Raw genomic sequence first — 13691 nt, 5'->3', positions numbered from 1 at the left:
AGCCTAATATTAATAACCTTTCAAGTTGCTCTGCGGCCTATTAGGCCCCACTTTTCGTAGGAGTGTTAAACAATTGAAGTGGTTGTAACAAAACTAATCTGCGATCGTCTAATCTGCACAGTACTCAAAAGAAAGGAATACTCAGTGAGTAGAAAACATCTGAAAACGTGAATGTTATAAAACAGACAAATGTCACTGATCAGAGGATTTTACGAACCAGATAAAAACCAAAATAACATAAAGTTTCGTTCATGTTATGACGATCTTCAGTTAGAGTCAGTATCTAGATGTGAGATTCATTTTTCATTCAATAAAACGTAACTGTTGATTCTCCATGAAATACAGTACATATATAAACAGAATTTCAACTTCAGTTTACTGTCCGTGATAAACTTATAATGGACAGCCTCCTATTTAACCGAAGAATAACTTTATGCATTAAATTCTTCGAGTTTTCGTTATATATTCCGAGAAAAATGCATTTAATCTATTCGTGGAAAAAACTATATTAGTTACTTTCCACGTGCGCGTATAAAGAAAGAGTCTGGTGTTTGTTTTGTTTGTAACGAGTGTTCGAGACATCGATCGAAGGAAATAGACGTATATAATACTTTATTACTAGCGGACTTTCCCGTGAAAGCAGAATTTTTAAAACCTACAAAAACACCCTTATTTTAGTTATCATAACTTATTTCCTAGGCCTGGTAGCTAGGGCGGTAGACTCACTCTCGCAATCTGCGTGATCAAAACCCGTCGTCGAACACGTTCGCTCTTTCAGTCACAAAAGCGTTATAATGTGTCGTTCAATCTGCACTATTCGTTGATAAAAAGTACTCTTAGAACAGGCGGCGGACGGTGTTTACTAGCTGCTTTTCATCTAATCTACCACTTCAAAATTAGGGACAGCTAGCGCGTGTTGAAGTTCAATAAGACAGAAGTTTCCCCCATACCTTTTTCTCCAAATCGGCCAACATTCTGCATAACATATAAATCTGAAGATAAACCCATATTTTTTAACAACTATATTATAGTCCAATCTTCAAAACTAAATTCATGTGATTATATTACCACAATTATTCCAAACAGATCCATGGAAACATTACCATGATTATATAGAACAGATCCATGGAAATATTACCATGATTATATAGAACAGATCCATGGAAACATTACCATGATTATATAGAACAGACCCATGGAAACAGTACTACAATTATACAGAACAGATCCATGGAAACATTACCATAATTATTCCGAACAGATCCATGGAAACATTACCATGATTATATAGAACAGACCCATGGAAACAGTACTACAATTATACAGAACAGATCCATGGAAACATTACCATGATTATATAGAACAGACCCATGGAAACAGTACTACAATTATACAGAACAGATCCATGGAAACATTACCATAATTATTCCGAACAGATCCATGGAAACATTACCATGATTATATAGAACAGATCCATGGAAACATTACCATGATTATATGGAACAGATCCGTGGAAACAGTACCACAATTATATAGAATAATTCCATGGAAACATTACTATGTTTATACAGAACAGACCCATTAAAATATTACCATAATTATATAGAACAAATCCATGTAAATATGAGGACTTGTGCACTTTTTTATGTGGAGAAATAAATCACTCTTTGTCTCCAGAACTTACATGGTAAAATGTGACTTCACACACAGGACTGGGTGTGTTTACGTATAACTTACAAGTGGGTTTAGAAATGCACATTTAACACACAGGACTGGATGTGTTTACGCAAACTTATTACAGAAGTTGAGAACTTTATATTAAAAAGGTTTTGGAAACCCGCCACTTCCTTAATATTCGTGTCGCCACGTTTAATCACAATCATTCTAACGACCAAATACAAATCTGTTTTCGCATGTAACAACATGCTCCATTTAATCTATAACCGCTTGAAGTGTAAAACAGTTAGATGGATATGTAGTGGAAGAAACTTGAGTTGTGCACGTGACTTGTGTCGGGTTTCGAAAAACAAATCATTATCTTCAATGGTTTTTGAACCTAAATTTGGGATAAAAAGATTCTTATGTTCCAAAGTTCAGTGTTAGCAGCAATAGTGACTCTAAATATTTTCAGGTCAAAGGTCGGTTTCCCTCAACATCGAAGCTGTTTCTGTGTGATTTTCAGTCACTGTTTGTGCTGTAAAATATTCCTAGACTATTGTGAGAGTAACCATCCAGCAACGCCCGCCGCCACAAGAGTACTATATCCTTTTATCTGCAGTCCGACGAGTTGCGTTTATTATATTAGTAAACTCATAAAACACTCGGTAAACTTTCATACGACCCCTAACTAAAGTAACCATAAATGTTTAGGGTTTTTTGTTAAAGCTACATATACTTCTGATACCACGAAAGTGTAACAAAAAATTCAGAGAACTAAACCAACTCTGAATAATTGTGGAATGCACTGAATAGTAGACCCAACGTTCTATTTTTACAACTTTAGGGGGTAGGTTTATTTTGATTGATTTCTAAGATTAAAAAAAAGAAAAAGAATAAGTTACAAAATGGACACTAGGATAAAAAGTAAAATTAATAAGTTACAAAATGGACACTAGGGAAGAAAGTAAAATTAATAAGTTACAAAATGGACACTAGGATAAAAAGTAAAATTAATAAGTTACAAAATGGACACTAGGGAAGAAAAAAATTGATAAGTTACAAAAAGGACACTAGGGAAGAAAGTAAAATTAATAAGTCACAAAATGGACACCAGGGAAGAAAGTAAAATTAATAAGTTACAAAATGGACACTAGGGAAGAAAGTAAAATTAATAAGTTGCAAAATGGACACTAGGATAAAAAGTAAAATTAATAAGTTGCAAAATGGACACTAGGATAAAAAGTAAAATTAATAAGTTACAAAATGGACACTAGGGAAGAAAGTAAAATTAATAAGTTACAAAAAGGACACTAGGGAAGAAAGTAAAATTAATAAGTCACAAAATGGACACTAGGGAAGAAAGTAAAATTAATAAGTTACAAAATGGACACTAGGGAAGAAAGTAAAATTAATAAGTTGCAAAATGGACACTAGGATAAAAAGTAAAATTGATAAGTTGCAAAATGGACACTAGGATAAAAAGTAAAATTAATAAGTTACAAAATGGACACTAGGGAAGAAAGTAAAATTAATAAGTTGCAAAATGGACACTAGGATAAAAAGTAAAATTAATAAGTTACAAAATGGACACTAGGATAAAAAGTAAAATTAATAAGTTACAAATTGGACACTAGGGAAGAAAGTAAAATTAATAAGTTACAAAATGGACACTAGGGTAGGAAGTAAAATTTATAAGTTACAAAATGGACACTAGGGTAGAAAGTAAAATTAATAAGTTACAAAATGGACACTAGGGTAGAAAGTAAAATTAATAAGTTACAAAATGTTGTGTTCTGAGTTTTCACTTAAGCATACAAAAACATTAAACTTATTTTGGTGTTCTGAATTTTCACTTGAACACAAATAAACATATTAAACATATTGTCGTGTTCTGAATTTCTCTTGAACATAAAAACATTAAACTTATTGTTGTGTTCTGAATGTTCACTTGAACACACATAAAAACATAAGAACATGCAACACGTAATTTAAATATTAACAGCTTCAAAAAACAAACATAAACTCATTAACCAATGTTTATGTTCAGGCCAGTGATTTTCAAACTCCTGGTTCGTGGAGCTAATTTCGGTCCTAAGTATTTTGGTTTCTTCAGAATGGAAAGACTTTAACCAGTTTTACCAGAAAAAACAACAACAACAAACAAACAATTACAAGCTTTATATTCATCTGAAAGTGATAAAAATATCATTTTTACAACTGAACCTTTTCAATTCTTAAATTAATCCTGGGTATGTACTTTAAAGAAAAGAAAACGAGAACTGAACAAATCTGGTGTGAGAGTCCAGAAAGTTCGAGATCCACTGGTTTAGCCAAATCAGCAATTACGAGGTGAACACAACATTTAACCAAATCTTAAACATTAATCGATTGTACTTCGGGAATACGTTATCAAATTTTGAACTCCATGTGACCACATTAGGATAATTGGTAGCTAGAAGTAATTACCACAACAAGGACTCACCTAAACTTCGAGCAAGGGTGGATGATCCAATGTCCCGCAGCCCTCTGTCGGATTCTTTCTTTCATTAAAGCCTTTTTGCTTCCGAACAATTTCATAGCCAGCTTATTGTCAGACGGATGGAATAAGGACTCGAGCTGGATCCTCATAAACGAGGATTTGGCATCGGTGAGAAAAGGACCCACCTCTTCCTTGGGTGTTCCATAGAGACTGACGTCATCTTTTTCCCCGGTCCCATCTCGTGCGGTCGAGTTGGAAACGTGACGGCTGTCTCTGTAGTTCATTTCAGAGCTGATGTAGTCGCTGACGAGACCCTCCTCGTCGACAGCTGTCACGAGAGAGTCCGTGCACGTGTTCACGTTGTCGATGCTGATTTTAATAGAATCCTCTTTCTGGAGACTGCGAGGAGAACGAATCTCTTCCTCAGATGGAGTACCGTGACTGACACGACCATTGGCCAGCCGTAGGCTCGGCACCCGTTCGCCCTTCGTGCCTTGATACTGGTGTTCGAGTCCATACTAGCAACTCCGTAGCCCCTATTGTAATAAATTGTTGTCAGAGAAAATCATTAGTAGTTATTGTAACTCGAATATCAGGGCTTCCTTCTTGTCAGCCCCGATATATTTAAAACTGTGCTTGTGTTTTACAAAAGTCGTGACGAATTTGTTTCTTTATTATTAAGTGCAAAGCTACACAATGAGTTATCTGTACTCTGGCCACCACAGGTAACGAAACACAAATTTCAAAGTTATAAGCCGTTTGACTAAGACGCGTTTCTTCGAAGTATTGGGAGGAGCGTGACCCAGCGGTTATCACCGAAAACACTATACTTCGCATTTTGGAGCCTTGGATTCGTTAAAAGAATGAAATTCATATCGAAAGGTTCGATTATAGTGGCCCACGAATTGGCGGTGGGTGGTATTCACTGTCTTCTGTCTAATTTAATCTATCAGTTGAAAGTTATGGACTCATAGCGAAGATAACTCTCGGGTAGCTTCACGCGATATTCATAGAAAATCAACACCATCGATAGAACTTGTTCACTGGTAGTACCAAGTTAACATTAATATCACAAGAAGTACCAAGTTAACATTGATATCACAAGAAGTACCAAGTTAACATTGATATCACAAGAAGTACCAAGTTAACATTGATATCACAAGAAGTACCAAGTTAACATTGATATCACAAGAAGTACCAAGTTAACATTGATATCACAAGAAGTACCAAGTTAACATTGATATCACAAGAAGTACCAAGTTAACATTGATATCACAAGAAGTACCAAGTTAACATTGATATCACAAGAAGTACCAAGTTAACATTAATATCACTAGATGTACCAAGTTAACACTGACATAACTAGATGTTCCAGGTTAACATTGATATCACTAGATGTACCAAGTTAAGACTAATATCACTAGATGTACCAAGTTAACATTGATATCACAAGAAGTACCAAGTTAACATTGATATCACAAGAAGTACCAAGTTAACATTAATATCACTAGATGTACCAAGTTAACACTGACATAACTAGATGTTCCAGGTTAACATTGATATCACTAGATGTACCAAGTTAAGACTAATATCACTAGATGTACCAAGTTAACATTGATATCACAAGATGTACCAAAATAAGACTAATATCACTAGATGTACCAAGTTAAGACGAACATCACTAGATGTACCGAGTTAAGACTAGCATCACTAGATGTACCAAGTTAAGACTAATATCACTAGATGTACCAAGTTAAGACGAACATCACGAGATGTACCAAATTAAGACGAACATCACTAGATGTACCAAGTTAAGACTAGCATCACAAGATGTACCAAAATAAGACTAATATCACTAGATGTACCAAATTAAGACGAACATCACTAGATGTACCAAGTTAAGACTAGCATCACTAATTTACCAAGTTAAGACTAACACCACTAGATGTTCCAAGTTAAGACTAATATCACTAGATGTACCAAGTTAAGACGAACATCACTAGATGTACCAAGTTAAGACTGACATAACTAGATGTTCCAGGTTAATACTGGATGTACCAAGTTAAAACTAACATCACTAGATGTACCAAGTTAAGACTACCACAACCAACTGTACCAAGTTAAGACTAACACCACTAGATGTACCAAGTTAAGACTAGCATCACTAGATGTACCAAGTTAAGACGAACATCACTAGATGTACCACGTTAAGACTAACATCACAAGATGTAACAAGTTAAGACGAACATCACTAGATGTAACAAGATAAGACTAGAATCACTAATTTACCAAAATAAGACTAATATCACTAGATGTACCAAGTTAAGACTAACATCACAAGATGTAACAAGTTAAGACGAACATCACTAATTTACCAAGTTAAGACAAACATCACTACATGTACCACGTTAAGACTAACATCACAAGATGTAACAAGTTAAGACGAACATCACTAATTTACCAAGTTGAGACTAGCATCACTAGATGTACCAAGTTAAGACTAACATCACAAGATGTAACAAGTTAAGACGAACATCACTAGATGTACCAAGTTAAGACTAGCATCACTAATTTACCAAGTTAAGACTAATATCACTAGATGTATCAAGATAAGACTAATATCACTAGATGTTCCAAGTTAAGACTAATATCACTAGATGTACCAAGTTAAAACTAACATCACTAAAAGTACCAAGTTAAAATTAATATCACTAGATGTACCAAGTTAAAACTAACATCACTAAATGTACCATGCTAAGACTAACATCACTAATTTACCAAGTTAAGACAAACATCACTAGATGTACCACGTTAAGACTAACATCACAAGATGTACCAAGTTAAGACGAACATCACTAATTTATTAAGTTAAGACTAACATCACAAGATGTAACAAGTTAAGACGAACATCACTAGATGTACCAAGTTAAGACTAGCATCACTAATTTACCAAGTTGAGACTAGCATCACTAATTTACCAAGTTAAGACTAATATCACTAGATGTACCAAGTTAAGACGAACTTCACTAGATGTACCAAGTTAAGACGAACATCACTAGATGTACCACGTTAAGACGAACATCACTAATTTATTAAGTTAAGACTAACATCACAAGATGTAACAAGTTAAGACGAACATCACTAGATGTACCAAGTTAAGACTAGCATCACTAATTTACCAAGTTGAGACTAGCATCACTAATTTACCAAGTTAAGACTAATATCACTAGATGTACCAAGTTAAGACAAACTTCACTAGATGAACCAAGTTAAGACTAGCATCACTAATTTACCAAGTTAAGACTAACACCACTAGATGTACCAAGTTAAGACTAAAATCACTAGATGTACCAAGTTAAGACTAACACCACTAGATGTAACAAGTTAAGACGAACATCACTAGATGTAACAAGTTAAGACGAACATCACTAATTTACCACGTTAAGACTAACATCACAAGATGTAACAAGTTAAGACGAACATCACTAATTTACCAAGTTAAGACTAGCATCACTAGATGTACCAAGTTAACACTAACATCACTACATGTAATGTTCCTCGAGTTAACATTAACATCTTAGTGGAAAAAGCCCGTGTGTTAATTTCATTATAAAAAGTTTAGTGAAAGACTGTGGGTTGTCTTTCTTGTAAGAAGCCTCAGTCAATCATTTTTATTATAACTAAATTTGTAATCGAAGGTTGTCTACTGTCTTGTTTTTATTAGAACATTGATGGAAAGGCAGGAAAGCGTGTTATCGTTACATAAACACTGGACGTCAACTTTTTCTGAGCACCATCTCTGTAGTTGAGTTTGTTTTCAAACACAATTCATTTACATGTTAGCGGTGGTTATGTTAGAGAACAGCGACGCAAACGACATGTACTCAACACGTGTTAAACAAACGTTTATTTGGTAATGCCATTTTAGCCAAAACTCAATTTGTTTCAGACATATATTAGTGAATAGTTCACATAAACAGTGAACTTCACTATGTAGTTAGTCCTGACTTTTTGTGATTAATCTTACACTTGTATAGAATTCTTTTTTTAACAACAAAGCCAAAGCAAATGCCAGATTAGTCATACATAGTACTGATAGTGTTTGAAACATTCTTATAAAACTGTGACACAATGTGTAACAAATGGTGTTTGGAATTATCTGTAAAACTGTGGCACAATGTATAACCAATGGTGTCTGGAACTGCCTGTAAAACTGTGACACAATGTATAACTGATGGTGTTTGGAACTATCTGTAAAACTGTGACACAATGTATTACCGATGGTGTTTGGAACTATCTGTAAAACTGTGACACAATTATTACCGACGGTGTTTGGAACTGTCTGTAAAACTGTGACACAATAGCATACAACAGACAGTACTGATATATTTATATAGATAAGTAGTAACATGCACATACAACAGACAGCACTATTATATTTATATAGATAAGTAGTAACATGCACATACAACAGACAGCACTATTATATTCATATAGATAAGTAGTAACATGCACATACAACAGACAGTACTGTTATATTTATATAGATAAGTAGTAACATGGACATACAACAGACAGTACTATTATATTTATATAGATAAGTAGTAACATGCACATACAACAGACAGTACTATTATATTTATATAGACAAGTAGTAACATGCACATACAACAGACAGCACTATTATATTTATATAGATAAGTAGTAACATGCACATACAACAGACAGTACTGTTATATTTATATAGATAAGTAGTAACATGCACATACAACAGACAGTACTGTTATATTTATATAGACAAGTAGTAACATGCACATACAACAGACAGCACTATTATATTTATATAGATAAGTAGTAACATGCACATACAAACAGACAGCACTATTATATTTATATAGATAAATAGTAACATGCACATACAACAGACAGTACTGTTATATTTATATAGATAAGTAGTAACATGGACATACAACAGACAGTACTATTATATTTATATAGATAAGTAGTAACATGCACATACAACAGACAGCACTATTATATTTATATAGATAAGTAGTAACATGCACATACAACAGACAGTACTATTATATTTATATAGACAAGTAGTAACATGCACATACAACAGACAGCACTATTATATTTATATAGATAAGTAGTAACATGCACATACAACAGACAGTACTATTATATTTATATAGATAAGTAGTAACATACACATACAACAGACAGTACTATTATATTTATATAGATAAGTAGTAACATGCACATACAACAGACAGAACTATTTTATTTATATAGATAAGTAGTAACATGGACATACAACAGACATCACTGTTATATTTATATAGATAAGTAATTACATGGACATACAACAGACAGCACTATTATATTTACATAGATAAGTATTAACATGCACATACAACAGACAGCACTATTATATTTATATGACAAGTAGTAACATGCACATACAACAGACAGCACTATTATATTTATATAGATAAGTAGTTACATGGACATACAACAGACAGCACTATTATATTTATATAGATAAGTAGTAACATGCACATACAACAGACAGTACTATTATATTTATATAGATAAGTAGTTACATGGACGTACAAGAGACAGTACTGTTATATTTATATAGATAAGTAGTAACATGCACATACAACAGACAGTACTATTATATTTATATAGATAAGTAGTTACATGGACATACAACAGACAGTACTATTATATTTATATAGATAAGTAGTTACATGGACATACAACAGACAGTACTATTATATTTATATAGATAAGTAGTTACATGGACATACAACAGACAGTACTATTATATACTCTTCAAAAAAAGAAACGCAAAAGGCGAAATTTGAGACATATTGTTAACAAGTTTATTCCGGGTAGTTCTGTATGACATGTGTGAAACTTTGCACATTCACTGCTGGACATCCAAAGTCTGCAAAGGCGAAGTCCACGCTCACTAGTTGAAGTTTAACGTCACTCAACGTCAATAACGAGTATGCTACCCGTGAGCATTGATAACTGCTTGGCATCTCCTGCCCATGGAAGCGATGAGATGACGAATCACATCCTGTGGAATGGCTGTCCACTCAGCCTGCAAAGCTGCTGCAAGCTGAGGTAGAGTCTGCGGTTGAGGTTGTCGCCGTTGCAGACGTCGGTCCAACTCGTTCCAAAGATGTTTGATGGGGTTTAAATCTGGTGATCTGGAGGGCCAGGGAAGAACGTTGATGTTGTAGTGCCTCAAGAAGACAGTGGTGAGTCGGGCTGTATGAGGACGGGCGTTGACATGTTGAAAAACGTCGTTGACGTTCCCCACGATGGGTTGCACATGGGGCCTAAGAATCTCGTCGACGGTTGTGTACGATCTGATCGGAATTCCTACGCAGCCCTGGTATGGTTGAAGCAGTAGACGTCGCAGTGGTGATCCTATCCCGAAGGTGACGTAAGCGGATGTAGCGATCTTGTGCGGGCGTGGTCACACGAGGTCTGCCAGATCGTGGACGGTCACAAGTTGATCCATGTTGTTTGTGACGATTCCACAGCCTTGTGATGGTGCTTGGGTGGACATTACAGCTTTGGCAACATCTGATCGAGATTCGCCAGCTTCCAAGCGACTAATGGCGTTGTTGCGTTGTGCTTCAGTCAGTCTTGGCGTAACTGTATTGCGTGTCGATGGCTTAACACTGAGCTATGGAAACCGAGAACTAGTTACTTTTATAGGGATTTTGCACATATTGCACTTACAGAACATGCAGATCTCTCAGACAAATTTATTGGACACGAATGCGTTTTGGCGAAAAATCCGATATTTTCCTCCGTTTTCAAAGTGCACAACTTTTACTGTCATTTTGGTCTGACAATCAGTGCCTTAACACGTGTAACATCACATACTCTGAACTTGTAACGTTATTACATATATTTCTCTTTAAAATAACAAAAATATCCCTTTTGCGTTTCTTTTTTTGAAGAGTACATTTACATAGATAAGTAGTAACATGGACATACAACAGACAGTACTATTATATTTATATAGATAAGTAGTAACATGGACATACAACAGACAGTACTATTATATTTATATAGATAAGTAGTTACATGGACGTACAACAGACAGTACTATTATATTTATATAGATAAGTAGTAACATGGACATACAACAGACAGTACTAGATAAGTTGAAACATGCACATGCAACAGACGGTACTATTATATTTATATAGATAAGTAGTAACATGAAAATACAACAAACAGTACTTTTGTATTTATATAGATAAGTAGTTACATGGACATACAACAGACAGTACTATTATATTTATATAGATAAGTAGTAACATGCACACACAACAGACAGCACTATTATATTTATATAGATAAGTAGTAACATGCACATACCACAGACAGTACTATTATATCTATATAGATAAGTAGTAACATGGACATACAACAAACAGTACTATTATATTTATATAGGTAAGTAGTAACATGGACATACAACAAACAGTACTATTATATTTATATAGGTAAGTAGTAACATGGACATACAACAAACAGTACTTTTGTATTTATATAGATAAGTAGTAACATGCACATACAACAGACAGTACTATTATATTTATATAGGTAAGTAGTAACATGGACATACAACAAACAGTACTATTATATTTATATAGGTAAGTAGTAACATGGACATACCACAGACAGTACTATTATATTTATATAGATAAGTAGTAACATGCACATACAACAGACAGTACTATTATATTTATATAGATAAGTAGTAACATGCACATACAACAGACAGTACTATTATATTTATATAGACAAGTAGTAACATGCACATACAACAGACAGCACTATTATATTTATATAGATAAGTAGTAACATGGACATACAACAAACAGTACTATTATATTTATATAGACAAGTAGTTACATGGACATACAACAAACAGTACTATTATATTTATATAGACAAGTAGTTACATGGACATACAACAAACAGTACTATTATATTTATATAGACAAGTAGTTACATGGGCATACGATAAGCAGTGCTATTGTATTTATATAGACAAGTTGTTACATGGACATACAACAAACAGTACTATTATATTTATATAGGTAAGTAGTAACATGGACATACCACAGACAGTACTATTATATTTATATAGATAAGTAGTAACATGCACATACAACAGACAGTACTATTATATTTATATAGGTAAGTAGTAACATGGACATACCACAGACAGTACTATTATATTTATATAGATAAGTAGTAACATGCACATACAACAGACAGTACTATTATATTTATATAGATAAGTAGTAACATGCACATACAACAGACAGTACTAGATAAGTTGAAACATGCACATACAACAGACAGTACTATTATATTTATATACTACTTTGTTCGGTGAGACAGTGATAAGTATACAAACTTACAACACTAAAATACGGAGTTTGATTCGCCGTGGCGGGCACAACATATAGTCCACCATATCTTTGCTTTAAAATAAACATTCAGCCAATTTCTTCTGCAAACTAAGTTTGTTATCAGAGGGTTGGATTATTAAATGGGCTACCTATTGATTTTCATATTATCAAATTTCTCCTGGGCTATGGACACAAAGCCACTGTTCTGACGTTCGTTTTACGGTTTACTTCGTTCACGTGACGAGGGTAAAACTTTGTAACTCAGGGTAACTTTTATACAATCTACATATTGCGTTCTTTGTGGTCCTATAACCTTTGTTGTTCATTTTTATAGGTGTCGCCACCGATTGTAAATTGTCTAATTCCCCGAGAAATATAGTTTTTGATGTATCGATTGTACAGGGTGTTTTATATATATATTTTTTTTTTCGTTTTATTAAATCACCTGATTATTTATTAAGCATGTCTGATAATTTACAAATATTCAGTTAATTTTATTGAACTACGCTTTTATTTTAATTTCTTACATACAATTTACAAATTTTCGATGCGATTTAGTTAAACGAATAAATTATTTATTATCATGTCCACTTAATAATTAAACAAATATATTTCTCAGTCAACCTGTCAATTTATCTATAGTGGCGACATCTATAAACTAAGTATTCAATTTATAAATTGAGAAGTTATAATTGGCCTATTACAAATATGTGACGATATAATGGCAAGACAAGTTATTACGTTTACTCTCCAAGTCTTATTTCTTCGTCTCTTGAACTTTGGTGACGACCTGCACTAGCTGTCATAGTCGCCAGTTTTGGATGAAAGAGAGAAATATACGAGACTTCAAGACGACTAATGTAACATATTATATCGATTCTATTTTCGATCCTTCAAACAGTGCTTCAGCTCTACCATAAAAACAAATTAATAACTGAATTACGAATTTCATGTTTTCACCTCCTTGTCGTCATTGTAAGTGGCATATCCATGAATTCTAAGATAACTATATGATTATTAAAACCGTTATAAACTGTAATAACCAGATAAATGGACGTCACCTAATGTGGCACCATGGCCTAACCGGCCAG

The 13691-nt window shown here is 33.8% G+C and overlaps 2 protein-coding genes across 2 annotated transcripts in view; both read right to left on the bottom strand.

Annotated features, from left to right (window-relative positions):
* Positions 1-13691, bottom strand: part of LOC143237813 (unconventional myosin-Ie-like) — a 524866-nt gene that overhangs the window by 129814 nt on the left and 381361 nt on the right. The window lies entirely within an intron of this gene.
* The window catches only part of Ih (hyperpolarization activated cyclic nucleotide gated potassium channel Ih), an 80464-nt gene that overhangs the window by 49658 nt on the left and 17115 nt on the right, over positions 1-13691 (bottom strand). The window contains exon 2 of the mRNA XM_076477422.1: positions 4142-4674. Coding sequence (XP_076333537.1) covers positions 4142-4422 — 281 coding nt within the window. The 5' untranslated portion in view covers positions 4423-4674. The remainder of the gene's footprint in view (positions 1-4141; positions 4675-13691) is intronic.

Source organism: Tachypleus tridentatus, chromosome 2, assembly GCF_004210375.1.
Source record: "Tachypleus tridentatus isolate NWPU-2018 chromosome 2, ASM421037v1, whole genome shotgun sequence".
In the NCBI taxonomy this organism is placed as follows: Eukaryota; Metazoa; Arthropoda; class Merostomata; order Xiphosura; family Limulidae; genus Tachypleus; species Tachypleus tridentatus.
The sequence above is the reverse complement of the archived record's forward strand: the minus strand, read 5'-3'. Positions and strand labels throughout refer to the sequence as shown.